The 26,544-nt window shown below is 40.6% G+C and overlaps 1 protein-coding gene across 2 annotated transcripts in view; it reads right to left on the minus strand.

Moving 5' to 3' along the window:
• The window catches only part of EFHC2 (EF-hand domain containing 2), a 59,718-nt gene that overhangs the window by 14,389 nt on the left and 18,785 nt on the right, over window positions 1–26,544 (minus strand). For both annotated transcript variants that reach the window (XM_054973952.1, XM_054973953.1), the window contains exons 4-12: window positions 25,945–26,168; window positions 16,582–16,833; window positions 15,630–15,740; window positions 15,190–15,328; window positions 10,197–10,362; window positions 7,662–7,804; window positions 5,631–5,827; window positions 3,516–3,649; window positions 1,118–1,315 (exon numbers count right to left, since the gene is read on the minus strand). In XM_054973952.1, the coding sequence (XP_054829927.1) occupies window positions 1,118–1,315; window positions 3,516–3,649; window positions 5,631–5,827; window positions 7,662–7,804; window positions 10,197–10,362; window positions 15,190–15,328; window positions 15,630–15,740; window positions 16,582–16,833; window positions 25,945–26,168 (1,564 nt within the window). The remainder of the gene's footprint in view (window positions 1–1,117; window positions 1,316–3,515; window positions 3,650–5,630; window positions 5,828–7,661; window positions 7,805–10,196; window positions 10,363–15,189; window positions 15,329–15,629; window positions 15,741–16,581; window positions 16,834–25,944; window positions 26,169–26,544) is intronic.

Genomic DNA, 26,544 nt, shown 5'->3' on the forward strand with positions numbered 1-26,544 from the left:
CTCCTCTCCTCCATCTTATCTCAACAACCCCCCTGTGAGGCAGATTGTGTTACTGGCTCAAGATCACCCAGTGAGCTTACAGGGCAGAGTGGGGATTTGAACCTGCTTCTCCCAGATTCTAGTCCAACACTTTAGCCACTACCCAAAACTGGCTCTCAGGTGGGCAGAACTGGGGGGCTCAGGCACCCAGCCCTGATGCAGCTAGAAAAGTGCTGCTGCGCCTCCATCAGTCCAGGCAGCTGAAGTCTCAAAGGCAGGGAGACAAGGCAGCCACTCCATGTGGTCCTGCTGGCCAAGCAAAGGGCCCATGGCCATGGCCCAAGTCAGCTGACTGCCACTCTCTTCCCCCAAGGAAATCCTACGGCCTTGCTGTGAGGCAGAGTAGGATCTGGCCTCTGTGCCACTGGCAGCGGGCAGACCAAAGAGGGGTGGATCAATGCCCAAGCCCTGCTCCCAACAGGCTGCCTGCCCCTGGGTGCTGGGGATGGGGATTGGGGGGTGGAGCTGCGGAGGATGAGGGGAGGGATAAAAGAAGGGCTCCTAAAGCAGGCCAGGGAGGAGGAGAGGGGAGACAGCTGGCAAGGAAAGAGCAAGCCAACAAGCAAGCAAGCACATAGGCAAGCAAGAAAGCCAGAGAGCGAGTAAGCAAGCACCAAGGCTAATCCCCAGGGAGCTAGTGGGGATAAAGGTGGAACAAACCTACCTCTACTCTCTCATAACTTAGGCCTGCAAGGAACTCTCAGGAGTCCATGTGGCAGGATGGCAGACAGCCAGAAGCTGGCCCCCGCCCGTCTGAAGGGCTTACAGTTTAGGATCAGGTCATTATTCCTTCATATTTCATTGTAATCACTTTTTCAGCACTCTACAACTGAAATCAACAGCCCTGTGACTGAATTATGTCAATAAAAGTTGGTTCCCCTAAGATGATGGGATTTAGATCACATTAAGCCTGTGGCTAATAGATATCAACAAGGCAGACCCAGGTTTCAGAATGGAGCTGGTCAATTTTCCTGTCATGTTTCTTCTGCAAGTTGGGTAAGGAATTTCATATTCTCTAGTTGCTTAGAGAGGAGAGAATTAAACGATTCAGGTTTCTGAGAGGGAAAAGAATCCTTACTTGTCTCGGTCATAGTATACAAAGGATGCCAAGAGTTGACCAAAGTTTTCAAAGCCACTTTTCTTCAGATGTTCCTGGGACACTGCTAGAAGGAATGTAATGTCCATCTCATTCTTATCTCTTATGCTGTAATATCGCCCAACAGTTATAATTTCATGCTCAGATAATTTTCCATCTGAGATATTCATCATTACATTTCTGTTAACAAAAACAAATTCAAAATAAAGGTATATGTCGATATGAAAGAGAATATTTATGCAATTAAAGATCTTTGAAGCTCCTTTAGGTCAATAAAGGATACTTGCTTTCAGTCCAGGAACTTGTAGGTTTCATCTTCATGGGCACATTTTTAAGAAGGGACAGTAGGAAACATCTACGTTGTGCATCAATATGGATCTTGAAAAGTGGCACAACAAAGCTGCTGTCTGAAAGTTCAAGTCTGATGGAGATTCAAAGCTGCTATACAAGAATTTTTGGAAGGAAGAAGGTGGACTATTCATGACTGCAGAAACACAAGCAGATCTGGACCAGGGTAGGTTTGCCCCAGCACCCCAAATATGACCCAAGGTAATAAAGACAGACGCTGATTACATGGGTTCAACTAGTTTCTTTATTAACCTTCAACTTTAACTGCTGATCTCCATCAGTGCTCATACCATAAGCTGACTCTTTTGAGGGCGGATTGCACTAGGAATCCTCCTTGGATGCCCGCATCTGGCAAGTCCACCCTGGCTCCAGACTTGGCTAGCAGTTCTTGCCTGCCTTAATTATCATAGCCTGCACAGCCTCCTGTGCCAAGAGGTGCCCAGCTTCATCTGCCTCCCCTGACAGGCTGCAAGGCACCTACCAAGTTCAGGAGATGCTGTTCAGTACCCAGGGTGCTTCTTCACAGCACCACCCAACCGCCCAGCATGTGATGGCCTGGTCTGGACACACACCCCCTATTGCCGAGATGCCTCAGGGTAGTTGCCGATTAACCCTACTTATCCTGAGCAACTCACCCTATTCTTGCAAACTAGTTGTGGCAAAACCAGTTTTTACCAGGTCTATTTAAACTCCTATGACCATATACACCATGGAGCAGGTGAAAAACAGGCCCCCTCTCTTGCCAATCTAAGGGAAACTCCAAAAATTCCTGCACGGCCCCAACTGGCTATCAGCTATTCCCATGATGTATTCAGGGAGGGAGGGTGGTTTGATCTCTGTGGTGAATGGAGGTTGAGGGAGAGGGCAGCATGCTACATCCCTTGCTGCCCCACCTGGATTTGCTGAGCCACCTACATCAGCTCCCACCATCACACCTTGTGCCATATTCAAATTATGTGGGCTAGGGCAAAACTGGTCCATCGCTGAATGCAATGAACTTCACTTCTTTTTGTTATGATACAGAGGGGTATCTAAAGAGACATCTTTTGCATGACTCAAATACAACCCCCCTCCCTAAAAGAAACAACTGGGGTGAGTACATAAATGCTACATATTACAATAAGGGAAGACAGTACAATTCTATACATTCTTTAGTTCACGTTACAGTTGTTCACATGAAGCACACACTGGAGGGACAGCTGCAAACCTTTATGAGACTAAAAAGTATTGTCTGCCTTGGCCCTGTATCCAAGGAATTAATTATAGGGTTCATGTTTAACCAGCAGCTACGTCAAGGCTTGCTTTAATCAAGCTCCATAGAAATGAAATGGAAAATTGTCGTCAATGTATCAGATTAGATGCTTGTTTTATCTATCCATCAAGCATCAACTGCTTTCTGGAACATTTGATCAGACCCATGTAGGAATACAAGCTATATCTTAAAACATGGAAACAAAGCAAAGCAAGCAAGCTTTTACACAGTTACAGCACAGCCAAATTGCATTAGAATCTATGCAACATGTCATTTTCTGATTTTAAGGTTGTGCACATTCTGAGACAGGGACACTATATATTTGTTGTGTTTGTTTTGTTTTCCAGCAAGTTCTGAATGATTTTACATTAAGAATAACAGGTAAATAAGTTTCTGAGCAGAAAAGCCATGTGTAAATGTCTGTTTTGTCAGCATCCAAAGAAGAATGGACCAGAAGGAAATTTCAAATCTTCAAAAACTGTGTGAGTTATTAAACTAATTTCAGTGTGGCTGCTTTAAAGATGTTAGTTTGCAAAGTTCACTTAAATAGATTGTGTAATTCAAAAGTACATTGGTTGTATAGGATAGATAAGAGGTAAAGGTAGTCCCCTGTGCAAGCACTGAGTCATTACTGACCTATGGATTTGGTAAGATATAAATCCAAACAAATGCATGACTAAATGCTGTCATGCTGGAGTTGGGGACCACACAGGTAGGATTCTAAAATGTAAGAGCACTGAATTAAATTGTCTTCCTGAGTCATGTATTACACAGTCTTACCTGAATTCATTATAGTCCATAATAGTGGTATGCTGAGGATCCATAGCTGCAAAAATCTGCTTAATCTCTCTTGATCTTGGCTCTCCTATTGCTTTCAGTTTGTTCAAGATGGTGTTGATACTGGCCATGGCAAACTGAAAATATGTGATGGTGAGGAAAAGAACAGAACATATACTCAATACATAAAGCATTTTTAGTAAACGTACAAGACCCAAAACTATGACAGCCAGCAGTTTTTATTTTTACTTATGATAGGCACCCAAGTATCACTTGCTAGATTTTAGCAAAAGCAAACCAACCATCTCAATGTAGTTAAAACTGGGCCAAGGTCCCCTACAGTGCCATTTGCCAAAGTGCAGGTCAGAATGATGCACATCCATCTTCCCAGCCACATTAAAGGAACTTTTCCTCTGAGCAGCTCTCGTGTCCTTAGCCTGACAAGCAAGCCACTTTATTCTGTGTAATTCTTCTCTTCCTGGCACACGCAATACTACTGGAGTTGCCTTTAATTTCCCATAAGAAATAGAAGCAGAAATACATGTGTACTTATGACATGTCGTTTCCTTTGTGAATAACTGAAGAAACGACAAAGTGGTGGTCTGCCAGTGCCAGTGTGAGTGCCAACATACCGACAAAAAGGCTGGGGTTGTTAAATGTTCAGTCAGCCAGGGAAGAATTTGAAGGGCTGGGCATGAAGGACCTGTGTATAAATAGCTCAAAGTACAAGCATAATGATCTGGTAAAATAGGCCCAGGTATCGATGCATGTGAATCTATCCATGCAGTGAAGGAACCAGGCAAAGATTTATCTATTGCATGTTGTGCAATTGCCCCACAATAAGGAGTGTAGGAAGGTTGGAAAGCATGCAGATTTGCATGTTGATATGAAATTAGTCAAAAGTGATGCAATCATCACATCCAGGGTGACAGATGACCCTCCAGGAACTGTGTGCATACAGCTGAATGAATTGGCCCAAAGATACTTATGTGCCTGACCTGAATCTCAATGTCTTGATTTCTTAGGATTATACGATATGTTAAACTTGAGCTAGGTTGGGGGGAAACCAACCCAATATGCATTTAACATGTGTCCAGGGACTCACCTTTAAAACAGTGGGGGAAGGAGTAATCTCCCAAGCACAATGCAGCTGCAGGAAGGGCTTCATTATTCCCTCCCTTCCACCCCATGCACTTTCGCTAGCTGAAGAGCCAAGGGGAACAGGCTGTTTATCCTACTGCTGGTTCAATGTTTCTCCTGGACAGATACATGGAACTGGCAGTGAGACAAGCAACCTACCCCCCAAGCCATTTTCTGCTAGCAAAAGTGTATGGGGAATAATGAAGCCCCTCCTGCTGCTGAGCCACACACAGGAGACTATTCAGTATCTCCCCATTTTAAGGTAACCACAGATCATACCATGTTTATCATATATTCAGACCCTTATTCCCACTAGTGCAGATCTGCAAATTCAGTTTCAGACCCTTTCCTGAAACCTCTTGAGAAAATGCATCACCACATTGAAAAATACAAGTACCTGGCTGTTACAAAGGAATAGTTCTAAATTTTGTAGACATACAACTTAGGCAATTAAAAATGCCCCCAAGACTACATTATCCTTTTCATCACCCTATTTACACCTATCTTCTTTATCCCAGGAGAACTACACAAATGCTATGGCAAGAGGCAACCATAACAACTATCAGATGTTCTTATGGACTGTGTTTGGTTAGCATCAGTTCTTTTATCTATTGCATGGGGAAATTAACTGGTACAGCACAGACTCTATTAGCAGTTTCCTTTTGTTGCTTTTTCATTTTTATTCTTTACAGAGACAAAGAAAGAATTAGGACATCATGAAAGTAAATTTGCAAACTGGAATAATTAGGCACAAAGAAACTCCATGACATTTACCAAGATACAACAGCATGTGTTGTATCTTTCATGCAATAGGTTGAAGAAATGGACAAATTTCACTACTATGTTTTCAAATCAAACAACTATGAATGTATGTTGATCTTGGGATGAATAAACAAAGCATTTCAGAGACCATTATTGAAGCAAGATAATATTGCACGTGCTTTAATGGCCAAATAAGGATTGGAAAGCTCAGCTTGCCTCATTTGCATGCTTCTCCATGTAGTTGAAAGCATATTCATCAGCATCCACCACAAGAAAGACGTGTCCATGGAAACACACTTTGGCTCCAATATACAGATCTTGGGCTGTGTAATACTCAGACATTTCACTCTTAAAGGGCTCCTGCTCAGGCTTTGGAACACGGCTTCTTTCCAGGAATTTCCCACCAAGCACCCCTGTAACAAAACAACAAGCTGCATCTTTCAGAGAAAAAAAATCAGACCGTGCCCTTAGATGGCCCATCATACAGACAAAACTGCCCATACCTATTGAGCGACTATCTTCATTTTTAAAAAATATAATGTCTATCAAATACTCATCTTTCATGCTAACAGAATTTTTCATCTTTTAAAAGTTTTTACAGTTGTGCTGGAAACTGCACCAGGTGCATTTAGTTGTTCTTGAATTGGTAAGCCATCAGGATGCAGGTGCCCCATCCCACTTGTGTACTCTTATCATAACCATAGTTATGACAAGGCAAAGAAATGGTTAAGAATGATGGCCTACATACTAGTTGAAATACAATTTAAGGTCTATTCCCCCCATTGCAAGCATGTGTGCTTGCAAGACTGTAGTCCAGATGAAACTGCTTGTGTCACATAAAAGTAGTTACATTTTCTATCATGTTTTAAGAAAGCGTTGCAAAAGTGTTGTATTTTATAATGAATAGCATGCACAGAGAAATGGCTTTTCCATCAAACTGAGATACTGCCATTCTGTAGAGTGCAGGAAAGTGACATCACCCTCAGCACACTCTAGAGAAAGTTTGCCAACCATAATGCTTTGTGTTGAACAAGCAATCTGCCAATTCCAGTATGCTGTGGTTCATTTCCTGTTTATAGCTGGACTCATGACCAAAGGCCAAAAAGTGTGCATCTGAAACATTTTACGGTGTCTTGCATATTATTTGGTAATGCAAGTATAATAGAAAGGTATGGACTGCACATTAAAAGGCCATTTAGAGTAACAATTATATGAGAATGCAAAACCCAGAGTACTTATTCATCCAGAGTTTGGTATAGAAATCATCTTTGTCAAACAACACTGAAAGGTGAAAAATGCTTTAATGTAATCATCAGGGTCTGACTTAAGCCTGTAAAAGCAGGAACATACAGAGTCAAGAACAGAACCTGGTTCTTCCTATTTAGTTACTGGTGGGATAAAAAAACTGCCAGCCTGAGGTGGATACATTATTACCTAGTCAACAAAAGCTTTTAATGTCATTATTGATTCTGGATTTCTCTCACTAAAAACATTTTTTTAATGCTTTAAGTATAAAGAAAGCATGTTTTCAATTAAAAAGGTTTGGCCAAATAATGATAAACTAGCATAAAGGTAGCAGCACTGGCAACAGAATCCAAACTAGCTTCTCTCTCTCTTGATCTCTCTCCCCCCCCCCTCCCCTCTTTCTCTCTCCTGCTAAATTTTGGAAGACAGGAGAAGGTTGTTTTCTTGTAAAACATATCATCATGTTTATCCTGGCACAGGCAGCACAAGGGAAAGAGTTTCTATAATTTCCTCTCATAGCAAACTCTCTTGCATGACTGAAGGTGAAAACAGTTTCTCAGTTCCCCCACAATTCCCTGAAAGATCTATACTGTGTCACCACTCTGGCAGGAGGAAGATGGGAGTGAAGAGTAACATCTAGGCATCACCATCACAATTCTGGCATTTCATAAGGCCATATACTGGGCTACAGTTATTAATCCATGAAGTTCTGCAGTAAATGTCCATGAAATTCTGCAATTAAGCTAAAAGAAAATACACTTTACTGCAAAACTCTTATGCTTATATCAGTCCTTTTCCTGTTTCAGCACTTAATATTAATAGAGGATATTCATATTTCCCACATACTCTTTCCCATGAACTTAAATGAGGCAAAGTCCAGTCCTAAGAGTTGAAGAAATCTTTTTCAGCAAGTTCTTGATTATACCAAATTGACAACTGTCCAGTTGAATAATAAATATCCTTCCCTGTCCTTATCCAATTTGCTTGCAATTAGTCTCTTACCTGTATTTCTTTGTGGGGGCTCAAACACTGAAATGGTGTCATCGCTAAGAAAATAAGAAATTATGAACTTCCGCTGCTTGTCAATGGGGTCTGTAGTAATAAATTGCGCAAGAAACCGCAGTATATTGCTTTCAAGGCCTTGTCTATGACGACAGAAGCAAGAGAGGTACAAGACAGAGAATGATGCACTGGTCTTTCATCTGGACATGCACACTGCCTTTTCATTTATAAAATGAATACAATGTAACAGAGCCATGACCAAGTTTTTGTGCCAGTTTAAGCCCTAGGGAGATCATGCCATTGCTTAATGAATTAATTTGCCTTTCTAAACTTATTTATTATTAAGGGGAAGGGGACTGACAAATCTACAATAGCAAAACTTCAGGAATCTATATTAATGCTTATTTTTAAAAGCTCTTCTATTGTTATATGTATGACAAAAAGCAGTATAAAATATAATTAGATAAAAAGAAAAATAATGTGATGCTCCAGAGTCAATTCTATTTTACTTCAAACGAGGAACATTTTTTTTTTTTTAGGATACTGGAATGACTTAGTAGAAGTCACAATTGTACAGAATGCTGCATATCTGGACTTTCTCACCATTATGCAACTAACATTTCCCAATGCAAATCATATTCATCTCAATATACAAATTCCCAAAAAAGTTTAACAAATCCTAGAACCCTCTGCAAATTTAAAGAGCACCACTAGATAGCACAGCATATCAACGATTAGACAAAAAACACAAGAAAAATAAATGGGAATGCAAGAAGAAAGGGTACATTTCTTCTTTCCACCCCCGTGCCTAAGCATTACTGGAATTCTCATGAGTTATTTAATATTTGTGGTTCTTGCCATTTTTTTAGCAAAATGTTTGAGGTTCATAAAAACCTATGTATTTATACTGAAAATAAAGCACCGCATTCTGTGATTTCCTGACTTACAGGAATGGTAAATGTTGCAAAGCAAATTGTAATATATACATTTAGGGTTGTCAGGTGTCCTGTTTTCCCCCAGACAGTCCATTTTTTTCTGGGACTGTCCAGGGGGAATGCAGTTAAAATACTGAACATATAAATATCTGGTATTTTTGAGTGTAGGGGAGGAGGGGCGGTTGGCTGCTGGTGTCCACAAGCTGGTGGCAGCATCAGCAGGCCTTCCTGCACTGGCTCTGCCTTCACCCCCCTGCTTCCACCTTGCAGAAGCAAGCCCACTTGCCCACTCAAGCACCAGAGGCAGCAGTGGCGCCAGGGTTTTCGGTGCCCACAGCCGGCTGGCCGGCTGGCCACCCCCGCACACACGCACTTACCAGCCTGCGTGATAACATCGCGTGTGACGTCATCATGGGTGTGCGCGCGCCACTGGCCTGATCACTGCAGCTGGCAGCTGAGACGACACGTGGGTGGCCTCTGAGCTCTCCCGCTCGGTTGCCCTGCGCCGCTGAAGACACCTGCCCACAGCTGCTGCACCCGGCTGGGGGCGTGTGCTGGTGGCAGTGGCAGCGCGGGAAGGCTAGGAGGCTGCAGCTCCATGGCGCGCGCTCCCGCCCCCCGCGCCTCCTCCGGCGCTCCCTCCAGCACCCCGCGCCCTGAGGCCACCGCCTACCTGGCGTCAATGGGCGCGCCAGCCCTGACCAGAGGAGCACCTGCCCCAGCCAGTCTAGCCTCCTCTACTGCACATGGTGTTGGGTTTACTTAAGGATGGCTGGACCAGTCAGACAGCCCTTCCTTTCTTATTTAACAGAGTGCTCCTCCTGAGCTTCAGCACACCAGCGTGGCCTAAACTAATATTTACCACACTATCTTCCAGATTTCACACAGAGAGCCTCTCCTTCGAGTTAAAGAACCAATAACGGTCTATTTATTTAGGGAAGTATATTAACTTAAGTATAGTGGAGAGAAAAAGTGACTAACTAATCTAGCTAACTAGGATGGCTTCAGATTGATAACAGGCCATCTGCTTCATTTGTCCCAGGAGGAGATACCATGCTGCTTCTCCTGGTGCATGCAGGGAAAGGGAAGTAGAAGAGAGAGGAAGGAATGAAGTTCCCTTGGACTACATTCTACCAATCAGGAAGGAGACTGATACTAGCTATCTATCTGTCTAACTCTATGGTTCTTGCTTTCCTTTTGTTTTGTTTTGTTTTGTTTGTGGTCTTGAAGGTCTGAGCCAGAGACATCGCCAGTCCCTTTTTGTAACACCTGGGAGGTAACAGGCCTGCTCATCCACCCTCCTGAGCACCAGGGGAGTAGCCAGTGATGACACTGCTCTGTAAGTGACCTCATGGTACCAGGCCCAGGAGTTCGTGTGTGCGAGGAACTCTGGGGTCTACTCTATATTTTCTTCAATCTGGCAACCTTATATACATTTATATTACAATGAGTATACATGCTTAGGGCTGTGAGGAATAAATATCTTAAATAAATAATATTTCTTGATACATAAAATGTAACAACAATTTTCTTCCTCTCTTTGCCTTCTGGAATCTAAAAGAGAGAGGAATTTCTATCAGTGACTTCAGTTCAGATGTACCTGTCTTTTTCCATGAACTTCTTGAAGTCCTTTTGAGGTGGTTTGGGAAGCAAACTCATACAGGAGCAAAGGGAGTCTTCTTCAGATCCAAATCCATTGTATGGTGGAAACTGTTTTTCTATTTTTGGAGGAGGTGGAGCCTTGTAGGGAATTGGAGTAAAATCCACTGTAAAACACAATTCACAACCACCATTTTGCTCTTCAGTTCCGGAATATGTTTAAAATGATTCTACATTTCAATACAGCTATGCAATTCTGTCTACAGAAACAAAATTGCTCCCCGCTTTTGGCAGAAGTGTGTTTTAGAAAAGCAAATATTTCCTCTAATCAGGAAACCCCAATTTTGAAAACATTTTTCAAGTTTCTGTCCTCTGGGAGCAGACAGCTATTGATATTTTCCTCTGCTTTCTATCAACCTCTCTCCATGGATGGGAAAAACTCAAATGTTTCCCTGAGCCTGGGCAGACTGCCAAGAAATAAAGTCCTTATTATCCTAGAAATTGGACCTTTTGTTAAAGCTATATTTTCGGTCCCATCTCTTTTTTCCTAATGCAGCCTTAATACTCATGAATGGATATGAATTCTTCTCTTAAAGATCTCTTCTCTTCTCTTTAATATGATAAACTCATCAATATGAACCAAGTAAAACAATCTCTAACTTACACATGACCTCTCTGCCCTCTACTTACTGACAGCTGGGTTAAGTAAAAGCATTTGGGGTTAAGCCAATTTAGTTCCACTGAGTTCAGTTAGTTTACATGATTATGTTTTTAATGTTTTTTAAAAAATATATTATGGATAGAAATCTGCACATACAATTGCTTGAAAACAAAGTTTAGAGGGAGTTGCATGGTGAATTGCAAAATGATGGTAAGCATGTATTCACTGAGAATAAAGAACAGTAAAGTTTTCAAATAGACTCAGTGCTGTTGTATCTGGATAGCAGGACTTGCATAACAGAACTCTGATTAAGATCTTTCTTACATTCCAACAGTGCCATCTAGTGCAACTATAGAGGATGGGCTAAAGATAACATGTAAGTTTCAGTGACATCCCTAAGGAGGACAAAAGCTGTCCAGTCAGCTCTTTGGTGTCTTTCCCATTTGGCAACCACAGATTATACTGGGTTCAATCAACCTGTGAATGGGCACTGAATGACAAGAAGATGTTTCTGTGGCTCTCTTCTCCCAGGGACATCACTGTCACTTTGCTTTGGGAGCAAGCAAACGTCCTTTCCCATCACAAAATGTCTTCAGTTCCAGAATGCCAGCTAGAAAGAAACAACTATTAGAGGTGGTGAGGCTTGAACATGGTACACAATCTGGTCAATAGTTCCAAAGGGGCCACGTTAGTCTGACACAATCAAAGCAACCAAGAACCTTATGGCATCTTACAGACAAAATTAATTCTGGCCTTCTCTTTTATCAGCCAGGCACCACTTTGTCAGAAACATGAAGTATTATCCTCAATATAAACAGAAGGGCAGGGGGAGGAGAAAAGTTATTACAAAATAAAGCCAGAAGATGCATCATTATGAAAATAGGTATGCTATATTAATTTAGAGTTCATATGAAATCAAGACCCAATCAAAAGAGTAAACAATTTGATCAGAGACCACTCCCCACTGGTTTATGAATATTGCACATAAATTTGTAATGACTGGCTAAGCCAGTCAAAGGTAGTCACTCCCTTAATTTCAGTGGAAGACACTCGGTCTCATGCTTAACACTCAGTCTGGAATCAATGTAATTTAAAAACGTTAACCTCAGTAGGATTGTGCTCATTGTCGTCCTTGACCCAAGGAGTCCTGCTATGAAAATTTCACTCTAAGCTGACATTCAATTTGCAACCCTCTGCGTGACAGTAAAAAAAAAAAAGAATCTAACAGAAAGTGCTGATACATCTCTGACAGCTTTTAACTGCTATTAAATTTCAGTTTCCATCATTTGATTTCCCGTCAAAGCATAGGTAAAAACACTGTATTTATTACCTCCTATTGCATTCAATTTGGGTTCTCAGAATACAGCAATCAAAGTGATGTGAGAATAAATAAATTCTGTAGGTGGGAGTCACACATCCATATATATCCTAACACAGTTTAGATTAGAATATTTCCAACACTAAGCAACCCCTTGAGCAATATTAGATCAGAATATTTCAATGCTGAACTAAATAAAAGCATTTACTGTTACAGATTTATAGATGCTAGAAGAAAGGTATTTTAATATAATCATGGAAATGAATTACCAGAAGGGTAGAATAACAGAAAAAGGATTGAAGAACAATGATATCAGAGAGTTAGGTAGTAAGGCAAAATATCTCCTACCTCAAGTATTCCATACTGATGTCTGTTTACTCTAATTTTGCCCTAAATACTTACAAAGAATAATATTCTACAAGATCCGGGTCCAGTATCACCTTAAAGACCAACTAGATTTCCAAATCTAATTCAGTAGCTCTAAGGAGCTACTGAACCTGAATCTTGCTCTTCTACTGCACACCAACATGACTACCTACCTGCAAGTATTCTACAGCATCCTTAGGGAGCCTGTTCTATCGCTGTACTGATCCGAGTTAGGAAGTTTTCCCTAATTATTAGTTTTCTCTAATTATTAGTTAGATTTACTCTCTTTTAATTGAAACCCATAGTCCTGCTATGTGAGAACAAATGTTTCCTTATGTTCTTGACATCCATTTATATATTTCTAACTGTAGTCCTCTTCTGTTTAATATTATTTTAGACTAAAAATGCCCAGTTCCTTTCACTTTGATCATAAAATTTTGTTGTCTCTTCAGGATCCTTATAGTTTTCCTTTGAACTTTTTCCAATATGTCAATATAAGGGCCAGTCAAGCCATTAGGGAGTCTCAGATTCAATTGCCTTCAGCCATGATGCTCACTGTGCAATCTTAGGCCAGTCATGCTTTCTCAGCCTAACCTACCTATTAGATTATTGTCATGATCGAAAGGAGTTGCGGGGGAAGCCACGTATGCCACACTCAGCATCTTGGAAGAGGATAAAAATCGAGTAAATAAAATCCTTTCTGAATTGTGATACTCCAAAATGAACAAAGTACACCACATACAGTCTTGCAGGTACTGAATAAAAAAATGAGAGGAAAAGAGAGTATCATGGTAGCAACAATAACCAACAAAAAAAGCCATGAAATACTTACTAGAAAAACTATTATTGAACTCACATTAAAGGAGTGTAATACACATTTAAAGAATCATTTAGTAGTATAACAATTTCTCAGGGGTTTCATAAATAATACAAGCATTTTACCTTGGATACATAAGAAAGGCAAAGCATCTTACAAAAATTCATATTTTCAATGGTAAATGTAAAGTGCCAAGTGCAACAATAACATATTCATATAACAGTGGCAAAGAACAAAGTGCCAAGTGCAAGATTCAATTATTTTACAAAGTTTTTTGTAAAATAGTTTTTCTAGTAAGTATTTCACAGCTTTTTTTTGTTGATTATTGGTACTAAATAAAAAGGCAGTATTTCCCCCTTTTGCAAGATCTAAGCAAGTCTGTCCATGATAGGGCATTTGGAGGTTTTTTACTCATAGCGTCGCCATAGGTCAGAGGCAACTCAATGGCAAATAACACACACATTTCCCCCCCAAGTCTTGGCCATGAAAGAATTGTTCATGAAGATGATGATGGCATTGACATTCTTGGTCATGGTGTAAAATGTAATCATATCTTCAGTTTGACATCAACCATGACTTCTAATTTTGTTTCACTATTTCTACTGCCAAACTAGTACCCCATGCTGAAAAGAAGTCCAACAATCTGTAGGTCACCCACCTGGAGAGACGGTAAGAGCAGAAGCAATCAAGTATTTTAATAATAATAACATTCGATTTATAGACCGCTTTTCAGGACAATTTATTGCCCACGCAGAGTGGTTTACAAAGTAAGTCTGTATGCCATTAAAGGTACTTGATTGATTGACAAAGTATGTTATTATTATCCCCACAACAATCACCCTGTGAGGTGGGTGGGGCTGAGAAAGCTCTGGAAGAGCTGTGATTAGAAGAGCTGTGACTGACCCAAAGTCACCCAGCTGGCTTCAAGTGGAGGAGTGGGGAATCAAACCCAGTTCTCCAGATTAGAGTCCTGCCACTCTTAACCACTACCAAAAAACACCAAGGGGAGTCTCCAACAACCAACCACAAGCCAACCAGGACTTAGCCCAAGGAAACCCCAACACAATAACGTATATATTACCACAACAATATCTATTTATAAAGTGCAAAAGAAAATAGTGAATTTCGACTACTGTATATATACAATAAGCACCCTTCAAGTAATTGGGAAAAAGGCCCTTATGCCAAGTTTGTTATACAATCTAATTCATAAACAACTTAATATAACCAATGCTATAGAAAAATATCCAAGGTAAGTATCATCAATATCAAGTCCAAAGAAGATATTCATAGACATGTCCTTTGAAGTCCTTGTAATTAATTTATTTGCTTTTGCTTTAGTTTTGCAGGAAAGTCACCGCCAAGGAGAGCTCAGTTTCATCCGATGGGAAGCAGAGATCCGGGAGAGTTGGCAATGGGTGCGCTAGCTACTAAAACATCCCATTTCGCAAAGCTTCCTCACTAGCCAAATTTAAATTGTTGCTCCATTGCTGCTCCAATGGCACAGACCGTGTTACCAATGCATATGAGACAGTAGTTATGACTGGAGAAGCAATTTATGACAGTAGTTATGAATGGAGCAGAAAATTCCATCTTTCAATCTTCCTGCCTCTCTTCGCAAGTGGATCTGTGCCAGTCACTGATGTAATGAGGGCACTGATGTGATGAGGGCTGGGACATCACATCTACTGTTTTACTATTTGCTAGTAAACTACATTGTTTCTAGAGCTTTTTAGCTGAAATCCCTCCTGCACGTTTCAAAAATGTCAAAAAAAACACCCTCCCTGTAAAAGTTTACAATTTGAGATTAGTACATCAGTATTGTTACTTACTGACTCCGTATTTTGTCCTGTAATATTCCTTGGTAAATTCATCACAATCGCAGAGAACTATCTTTCTTCCCCAGCAATTGATTTCTGACCCTATTCTCAGGTCACAATCTTTATAAAATTCCTGATGCACAGCTCCTGTCTAGTAATAGGAAAAATACATTTTAAAAAAACCTCTACATCAATCTCTCATTGAGATGAACATTTCAGAAGTGAAAATTTAAAACAAAAATAAAACAAAAACAAAACTTGTTTTCCACCCAACCCTCAGCCCAAACCTCAGCTACCTTCTGAACTACCCAGCAAAACAACAAAAAATACTGAATTTGGCAAACCTTTCTGCTAAGGTCTCATTTACTTTCTTAAATAAAGTTAATCTATTTAAAGATCACATCTGCAAATGTACCTACTTCCACAGAGTACAGTTGCCTGAGCTCACTTACCTTACAATTGTCCAGAATGTAACGACCTTTATTTCCTACTAACCCTCCAAACACATTTAGAACTGTCCGATCTGTGATTGTACCAGGTTGGTACAATCCAACTGGAGCATACTGGGTGAGAAAATAAATAGGTATTTATTTGCATTTGTCAGAGCAATAGAACAGAATTAATCTGGGCTACTTAATAAATTGAAGTTTACAGAATCATGTTGTATACTCTTTTTGTATTGTTACTGAATGCAATGATACATTTGGCCAATTGAATGCACCAAGCAGCATGGTGTTACCAATGACATCATTAGAAACCAAGCATGATAAAGGAATAGATTAGTGTGAATTTTGTATTCTTCGTTATCTAGGAGACAGAACAAACTGTCATAAAAGTTATTTTGGAATTTTTAAAAAACACACTAGAATGTAGGAATGCATAATCTCACCAGCAGATATTTAGTGCAAATCCAACCAGTAAAAAACAAGAAACTCAAAACCTAGAAAGGTACTGCTGGCCAATAAACAGTAAATTACTGTAAATGAATTACTGTAAATTACTGTAAATATCAACTTAAATCTAGCCATTAAAAAAGAGCTCAACTAAAAAGGCCATACAATTTTTAATGAAGATATCGAAGTCTGAACTTTGGCAAATATTAGTGGGGTGAGGAGAGTTAAGGGGAATATGAAAGAGGATTCAGTAATTGTTGGACAAACGTCATTAATTGAAAGAACACAACGCTGCCCACAGAGGTTGCAGTGGGGCATGGGGAGCCAAACAACCTTTTAGGCATGTAGGACCCCAACCATTTAAAATATAATGGGTACCCTCTCACACTAAGGAACAACATCACTTTGAGTACTTGCATGTCCTATTGAAAGAATGAGAGAAGAATTTAAGGACTGGCAGCTTGAAGGATTGCATCTGGTACATTCAAGCCACTTGAATTTATTTCTTTACCTTTGGTAGTTTCTGCCTGTTGAGGAACAGAGGTACGGCATCTCGACCTGCATTCACTGGTGTCACTTCTTTTATCTCAATAGTGTCATCAGCCAAAAAATAATGCAGCACCAGTTCTCGGACATCCCCAAACAAGCTTTCAGTGTCATCCCACACACCATAAAAACGTAAAACATGTCCATCATGCTCCAGAAACTGATGGAGTGTATCAAAGCGTTCGTAGGGACGCAAAGGCTTCATACTGTCTATCAACTGCACATCAAGAGAGAATAAAGATTTTATTAAATTACCCCTCCTTAAGTACAGAAAAATCTAGATACATCATGGTATGCTTCCATGACCAAGTTTATTTTTTAAAAGAAAGTATGTAACAACTTTTGAAAAAATATGTTCCTTGCATAGCATTAAAAGCCCTCATGGCAAGAACCATGATGGCTCTTATTTGCACTTGTCGCAGTGAGCCACTGACAGTTAAGGCATGGGTTCAGAGAAGAGTATCCCGAATCAGTTCCCACAAATGAACCTTAAGGTTCTACCAACCATACCAACATAATAAAGTACTAAGAGCAATTAATGGTGCCTTTCTGCAGGAATGAACCTTATTGTAGATGAGGCTAGTTGGGCCCTGTGGAATGTCTATTTTGGGTGTAACCCACTAACTCTTACCCTTAGAAGGAATTCTCTCCTTCTAAGAGTAAGAATGTTGCTACCCCTGGAACATGCTGAAGACCTGTTTGGAAAGCCTCTGACATGAATTAATAGAGGAATAGATGTATTTTTTTCCATTTACTGTTTTAAAATGCTCTTGGTTTAAAGTCCATTTCATTGTCGTAAACTAGACTGTTGAATTTTTAATCTGTTAGCTGCCTCGTTGGGTCTGTGAGAGCAAAAGGTTGGCTATAAGTACTCAGAAATCAATTTTTAAAGATTACCTTGCCTAGCAAATAACAAAATAATTACCACGTCACTCTCTGTTGTAGTTAGCAAAATAATTTGGCAAAGAAGATAGCAAATGATAACATAGAAAGTGGAATTACATTAATCAGATATCACTTTTGTTATGCTTACAATAAGGATCCCAATGAAACCTGCCTCTTTGAAGATTGGAGTAGGAGACTACCCATCCCAATATATAGTTCAGAAATAGGAGCTATAATAATTTTCCCTGTTCATACAAAAAAATTTAAACTGCATCTTGGTTTTAACAAATGACAATAAACTTCTTCAGTAAAAATGCAGGAGAAAGCAGGATAAACCTGTCCAAAAAACGTCAGTGCAATAGATTTATTCCACCTAATCTCTCCCTAGAGTATCTATTTATCACAATGCTTGTCTTCCAGGCCTTAAAACAAACTTGCTATGAATATATTACAACTTCATTCAGCACAACAAAGTGATTGCTAAAACATTCAGTGGAATAAGCAGGAATATCATTTAAATGGAATTCTACTAAAAATGGACATATGGGGACAAGCTGTTCAGATAATCAGAAAATTCACAGTGTGGTTTCTGCTGCTGTTTTATATACCAGAAAGCCAAAGGCAAACTGTGATCTATTTTTCATGAATTAGTATAGGAAATTCAGCCCTCACCTCTCTGCACCAAATCATACCCAACTTCACAAAATCTCTCCTGTCTTCCTAGGGCTGCCAACTCCAGGATGAGAGATTCCTGGAGAGGGCAGAGTTTGGGGAGGAAGGGACCTCAGCAGGGTATAATGCCATGGAGTCCACCCTCCAAAGCAACCATTTTCTTCAGGGGAACTCATCCCTGTGGCCTCAAGATCAGTTGTAATTCCAGGAGATCTCCAGCTATCACCTGGAGGTGATACCTCCCTATGTCTTTCCCAATCTAAACCAACATTCCATTTTGCTGGATACTACTATTCCGATTTTCAATTCCCATGACTTATCCTTTCCACTCAGGAGTAAGAATATGTGTGACCATTCTGTGACATCACAACTGGTCAAGCCAATGGCTACAGGGTAGATGGAGAAACATATCCGCTCCCCATTTCTCTACCAATCTCCTGTTTATTTCTTCCTTCAGTTATTCTTCTGCTCCTTTCCCCTCAGGACCCATTTGCTGTTGCTTACCTAACTAACATTTTCCTCCTCGTCCCATCTTTCCTTTCTACTTCCCTGTTCTTTGAATCTCTTCTTTTTCTTTCCTCTTTCTTATTCCTTTAAGGGTTATCCAACCCTTAAAGGAAGGATCTGCACTCAGACTGGGGGAAAAAAGAGGCTTACTCTTCACCCTTTGTGATAGGCTGAAATAGCCACTAGATGGGCCTTCACAGAGGAATTAGAGAGTCCTTGGTCCTTTAATAGGACTAGATAGCCTAAGACAGGTGACAGGTTTGCCGAAGAAGGGACCAAGCCCTGTCCAATAGCCCAAAGGGAGAAACATTTCTTCTTGCCAGAATACAACTTCCAGGTGGAAGGTTTTCTAGCTTGTAAATGTATGTTTCTGATTGGGGAAGAGAATTCTACTCCAGGGGGTACACAAGCCAAGCTGTCAGCTTCAGTGTGTCTAAATCATGGTGAAAGACCATGTTGTCCTGGAGAAGGGTTGGTGACAGCAGGAACTGATATGTCCTGCCTTGTAACATTTTGTACAGGGTAGAGAACCAAGCCTGTTTCAGTCAATAAAAAGATATTACAATTGCTGATGCCCTTTCCCTCATCATTTTGTTGAGTGTCAAGGTCCTGAGAGGGAGAGAAGAAATACAGAAAATTGCCTGGCCAAGATATTTGAAAAGTATCTCCTAAGTACAACTTTCCCGTGCCTGCTTGAGAGCAGTATTGTGGGCACCTCCTCTTGATTGAAGTAGCAAAGAGATCTATGCTTGGAAAAACCCCACCGTAGAAATATGGATTGTAGGAAATCCATGTGAACTGACCATGCGTAATTCTGGTCCCTGGACCGATTCAAGGCATCTGCCAGAGTGTTGTCCTCTCCTGCAATGTGGATGGCTGAGAGGGAGACCTGATGTTGGATCACCCATTCTCAAATTAGGGAGGACTCTCGGGAGAGGGACAGAAAGACTGTGCCTCCCTGCTTGCTCAGATAATGCATGGCAGTAGTGTTATCCATGCATATCTGGACATTCTTGCCCATGACAAGGTGAGGCAACACTTTCAGAGTGAACTGGATAGCCCTTAACTCCAAACAGTTGACATGTAGCTTGGACTCGTGCTGAGACTAAAGACCATTCATCTGATTAATTCCAGAATAAGCCCCCCCCCCACAATCCATCAGAGAGGCATCTGTATAGATGGAAAGGTGAATGGGTTTGGAACCAAACAGGGTCCCTACCGTTAGGTTCAATTCATCGCTCCACCAGGTCAGGGAGTTGTGTATAATCCTCGGAAACGAGAACCACTTGTACAGGTTCTGGTAGTGTGAATGGAATATGCTTACAAAGCAATTTTGTAATGGCCAGAGCCGGCAAACGGTACTGTCAGTGACAGAGAGGCCATGAAAACAGTTTTTGGATTTGCCTTGCGCTTTGATGCCTGCACACCCTAACAGGGTTCCTAACATACTGCTTAGAGTGGTTAGGAACCAGATTATTCGTTCTCTGGTGGGAAAAACTTCAGCTAGTGTGGAGTCCAACACTGTTCCCATGAATGTTACCCCTTGTTGTGGAACCAAGGAAGACTTCTCTAAGTTGACTCATAGCCCCAATTGATGGAGGGTTGACAGAACTAAGGAAGTGCGATGAGAAATGGACTCGCTTGACTGGCCCACAATAAGCCAGTTGTCTAGATAGTGAAATGTGGTGCAACCTTTTTCCCTGAGGTGACCAACCACTACTGCCATAACTTTGGTAAACACCCTAGAGGCAGAGGAAAAGCCTTGTGCGGGAACCTTTTGGAATCGCATTGAAAACTGAGATATTTTCTGTAATGAATATGTATTGGCACCTGAAAGTAAGTGTTCTTCAAATTGAAGGTAACGAACCAACAGTAGTTTTCTAGGAGGGGTAAAACATCCTTTAATGACAACATTATAAACTTTTTTGGAACAATAAACTTGTTCAAAAATGGAGATCTAAGATAGGGCGTGAGCCCCTAACTTCTTGTCCACCATAGTGGGAATAAACCCCTTTGGAACTATGGTTCGGAACTGGTTCTATTGCTTGTTTCAGCAACAAGCTTTGTACTTCTTTCTTCAATAGTGTTTGAGTTAGGATAAGCCTTGACTGGGAAGGAACATCTGGAGGAACAGTAATCAACTCCTGAGAGTAGTCATCCCAGACTATAGACAGTACCCTGAGCTCCTGGGTGATTTCTTCCCATGCATGTAGTGGCAGGGATAGACCAACAGGGAGGGGAAAAGATGAGGGATTTTAATAAGGATAAGGCCTAGGAGGGAACCGGTGCTTATATGGCAGGGCTTTTTTTCTGGGAAAAGAGATGGTGGAACTCTCTATTATCACATGTGCGCGCATGAAGCATGTCAGCACTCCCGGAAATGCATGATGATGTCACTTCCAGAAGTGACGTCACTCCCGGAAGTGCCGTCACTTCCTGGAACCCGGCACAATGCACTGCGACAAGATAAATGTTAGTAAGCTTGGGAAATTACACTATTATGAGAAAGGGTTTTTTCCCTTTCTGTATCCTCTACAAAAAGTGAAATCTTCCATTCCCTTTCCCAAACATTTCATTTCTTTGGAATCATATTTTAAAATATTCAAGGAGGGGGCCTCTAAAAATCCAAAACCCATCTCACAAATCTAAATTCTAACAGATTCCCTCTGTCAGTGTAGGGAAAAAATTCCAAAATTCTTTCTCAAAATTCCACCGAGTCTGAAATTCCTAAACTAAAAATATTGAATTTTTGAATTTTCAAATTTTCAGGGAGGGTTTTGCTTTACCGGAGCAATTCAAAATTAGATACTCAACTTTAGCTGCATTAGATTTATACTTAGTTTAAAATGGCTTTTTTTGTTGCCTGCCAACTCTATCTTACCAATGGCTAAGCTGTTGTGACATTGTAGAATGTTTATAAATATTCCAATGTCCCAGACAAACAATATTCATAAAAACTTCCTTAACATCCATATGTCCACTGCAATTTCAGTGATGTTAATTAGCTGAGGGTGGGGAGAACCATTTGAGTTGCAGCTATTAAGACATAAGAATACCTATATGCTGATGAATATATTGATGAAAGCCTTCTGTGACTTGGACACAGCTACCCATTCCTAGCATAAAACTGGAATAACCATAACTGATATTTTATCTAATACAAATAACCATATCATATATATTTAACTAACACAGAACCAATCTACATTCAAAAGCCGTGGGAACCATAACAATGTCGACTTCAGTCAACAAAAGAATGAAAGCAACACACACATGCACAGCCCCACCCACCGCCATGAAAAGAAAGCAGAATGAACTCAAAGCAGCACACACACACACACACAGCTCCTACCCCCCCATGAAAATAAAACAGAATGAACTCAAAGCACAACACACATACACAGAAACCCCTGAATGAAATGAAAGCAGAATGAACTCAAAGCAGTTTAACCTCCTCTGGAGAGCCTGCCCCAGCAGCTCTGGTTGTACTCTCTCTCTCCCTCTCTCTCTCCCTCTCTCTCTCTCACTGACAGAGGAATGAAAAAAAACCAGAATGAACTCAAAGCAGCTAAACCTCCTCTGCAGAGCCTGCACCAGGCCCCAGCTTGCGCTCTTTCTCTCTCTCTCTCTCTCACTCACAGAGGAATGAAAAGAAAGCAGAATGAACTCAAAGCAGCTAAACCTCCTCTGCAGAGCCCGTGCTGGGCCCCAGCTCTCTCTCTCACACACACACACACAAACACACACACACAGAGAAATGAAAAGAAAGCAGAATGAACTCAAAGCTGCTTAGCCTCCTCTGCAGAGCCTGCACCAGGCTCGAGCAGCGTCTGCTTACACACTCTCTCTCTCTCTCTTTCTCATTCACCCAAGAAAGCAGAATGAATTCAAAGTAGCTTAACCTCGTCTGCAGAGCCTGTGGGGCCGAAGGAGAAAGGAATCATATGGCCAGATTCTAGAGCTGCCAGAACACCGTTCTGGAGCGTTCCCCCTTTTAAAAAGCCCTGTTATATAGTATGACCGGGATAATGCCTAGGGACCTAGCAGTCTCCTTATCCTCTTTTATCCTTTTTAAGAGCATCGTCTGCAGTAGACGAGAAAAGATCTTTTTACTCGAAGGGTAGATCTTCAACACATAATCTATGGTGTGGGGCTAATGCAGCGGTTCTTTTTTTTTAATAAAATTTTATTGGTGAATGGAAAAACAAAAGAAAATTTTCCAAATTTAACACATATAATCCCATTTTTCCCCTTACTCTGTCCCCCACCCTTTTCCTCCCCCCTCCCTATTGACTTCCAACAGCTTTCCAACCCTTTACCCTTCTTATTACTTAAATCTATTTCATTTATATTTTCCTACCAACTTTGAATCATAATATCTCTTACTCTAAGCACATTCTTATTCTTTTACATAAACTCTATCAAACATACTATCAATATAGTATATCTCATATCAATATAACATAACAATATAGTATAATATATAGCAGGGATCACACTATCTCTTACTTTAAATTTATTCTATTTCTTTTCTTTTAGGCATATACTCCATCAAATACACTATCAATATAGTATATATTATAGTAATATATCATATATATATTGTATGCTATGCCACCAATGTAGCACAGCACACAACACCATATAGCACATCCACATAATATGTTATAATGTGAAGTCTGATCCACTAACCCGTTATTTTATGTTATATATCATATATAGTATACCTCATTGAGATATCTATTTACTCCTTCTCAATATCTCATATATTCAATGTACAATTCCCTTAAATATTATATTAGCTTAGATTATAATTACATTCCCCCTAAATGGTAAGATCCCTTCTCTCTTCTCATTGCAACATTGTTTTTTGCTAATGCAGCGGTTCTAAGTCACGTGTGTCTCCGTATCACGATGGCCAAGGCCACCGCACATGCAGCACAGTCCCCAATGTGTCTTGCAGTGAGGATCTGCTGCTTAGAAAGTCTAAGGGCTTCTCCCTGCAGTATCTTTGTGAGGCGTTGTTTCTCAGCAGGGATAAGACTCAGTTAAGAACCAATCTTATATGAGAGGAATAACGGGTACCTAGCCGTAATGGCCTCTTAGCTGCCAATACAGAAGATAAGGGCAAATGAAGCATAAATCGTTCTTCCTAAAATATCCAGTTTCCTGCACTTTTTATTTGTGATGGCAGAATGGCCAGAACCCCATGGACCTTGCTTTGGAGGGTTTCTGTGACTCTGGAATTGGTAGGAGGATGGCTGAATAAGAACCCAGCCCCATTTTGTTTGGTTTTATAAAGGTTGTCTAACTTCTTTGAAGTTGCTGACATGGATGCCGGAGTCAACCAAACTTCTTTTGTGACATCTATCATCCCCCTGCACGATGGAGAATGCCACCAGGCCCTTTGCCTCAGAATGGAGAATCTTAAAGACTGGATCCAAGGAGGTCGGTGGACTTCTATGACTCCTGACCTCTAGACAACTCTCAGTGTCAGTTGGTGCCAAAGAAGCCGCTTTCTTCTGTGCAGGTCGCACTGGGGAAGGTAGTAATGGAGATAAAGTCATTCCTAGTTTAAGGAAATCTGGCATTTTGCTGTTTAGAAACAGCAGGAACTGAAGCTGATTGACTCCTAGGAGTTGGCAATGGAGTTCTTGGAACTGAACGTGAACTAGATGCCACTGAGGGAGATGGAGCCAAAGCTGAGGATTGTTTCTTCTTCTGTGGTGTCAGTCAGGTGCTTATCAGCATGCCTTGACTTTAGCTTGGCTTTTTTTCCCATGGCAACTCAGAAGAAGACCGAGGGGGGGGGGACAATCTTTAATAGGAACCAACTGGTTTGTATTATCGGCACTTGGAGACGAAGTATGAGGTACTGAGGAGGCCCATTCTGCGTGCTGCGGTCCTTTCTTAGTGGCTTTAGTCACTTCGGAATCGGAGACCCTTCAGGGATGACTTCTGAAGAGCCGTTTTCAGGTGTGATGCCCATTCCTGCTGGGCATTTGTTGTGCCCATCAGATTGGGCCATCTTGGAACCACTCTGCTTGGAGTCGAAGAGAAACTTGAAGCACATCCTTCTTCAGTGGCAGCTAAAGAATTACTGAGGGAGGGATCTGGTCATCCCGCCTTTTATAGCCATGCCTACTGAAAAAGTGCGTGAAAAGGCCAGGCAAGCATCTCATGCCTTTTGGAGCTTTTGATATGTCTGTGGCTGGTCTGCACATATGCAATTCTCATGCGGGATTGCACAGAAGGCACGACGATGAATAATTTATTAATGTTGTACTCATTAAAAGACATTACCTGGGCTGGTTCCCTGTGGCTGGGACAGCACTGGAATTGTATGACATCTTTGAAATATGTGTTTTATTTACAAATATATAAACAGAATACAAGTAGAGGCAAAGAGATACTCCTATGGGGTGACTGCACTCACCTTCAAAATGGTTGCAGATGATGGGATGGCAAGTGTATGTGTGGAAAAAGAAGAGGCTTCGTCTGTCCCTGCTTTCTGACCAGTGTGCTTTTGCAGATACATGTAAAATGCAAGTTCAATTGAGGTTTCCCCCTATTAAACATGTTTAGCACACTTGCAAAGAGAAAGAAAATGACACTATAGTGCTTCGGCCAACTAACAGCTGCCTGCTCCTCAGTCTCTTCCAAAGGCAAAGCTGCTGTTCTTCATGTATACGTACATATCTGAACCCTCCTCTCACCTGGATCACCCTGTTCAGGCTCTGATGGATACAATGCTATTAGGAGATTCTCCTCTAATAACTAACTCTGATTGAAGAAACTTCAGCTGAGTTTTCTGAATCATTAACTTAACAAAGAAGTGGTCTGCTAGCTGCAGCAATACAGTATACCTGATTCACACTATCTATCTAAAGATACCAGTTACTATCTGAAACTGTGCAATACACAACAAACAAATGACATTTAGTAAAATCTCAATCATCTTTGAAACTATCCCATTTTGCAATGATAAAAGGTATTTATACAGAAACAAATTTGATGTAATTTTGCTTCTTTGTTCTTAGGCCTTTCAATAGAAAGAGAATATTGCTAATCACTTAGGGAAATAAACAAAATACATTTTATTGTATTATATGGTCTTTTGATGGAACTTGTTTCTCTTGACCAAATACAATATAGCCACAAATGTATTATCTCTGCTTTTTAAATTTCCTCCCATGAAGTTCATCTTTTATGATCTATATAAATATTTTCAATTGCAACCTAGTTTCATTAGCCAGTATCTAACCTTTTGACGTTCTTTGGTATAGGGATCATCTGGACGATTTACTGAAGGATTTAGTCTGACTCCCATCTTCCTCAAAAAATTTCTGGTGAACTGATCACAATCTATAATTCTGTATCTTCTGCCATAGAAGATCACATCTCTGTCAAGGTTGAAATAATCCACAGTATAGAACTGATCTTCATCAGGAGGTGGAAGAGGAATCCGATGACGCCGAATAAGAGTACCTGTATTGGGTGGTAGATGGGGAATACAGTTAAGATCTATGTTCCAAAGTCAAAGTTCATACTAATGTTATGGATATGGAAAATACTATTCTTAGGTACAAAAGTTAAGAATGAAACAGTTAACACTGGCCAGGCCAGAAATTTCATTCCAAAAGGGCAATTAGAACCACTGTATATAGTCAGCAGACTCAATTAGTAATTTCTGGATGTTTCCGCTTTAGGATGGCGATAAATTCACTGAAAACAATTTTTTTCTTATTTAATATATTTATTTCCATGTAAAGATTGAATTTGTGAGATGTATTCTTAGTAAGCACTGATCTATCTGACAAGCATATACCACTAACAATTTTGTCATGTTAGGACATAGGTGGAA

Source organism: Eublepharis macularius, chromosome 3 (assembly GCF_028583425.1).
Source record: "Eublepharis macularius isolate TG4126 chromosome 3, MPM_Emac_v1.0, whole genome shotgun sequence".
In the NCBI taxonomy this organism is placed as follows: Eukaryota; Metazoa; Chordata; class Lepidosauria; order Squamata; family Eublepharidae; genus Eublepharis; species Eublepharis macularius.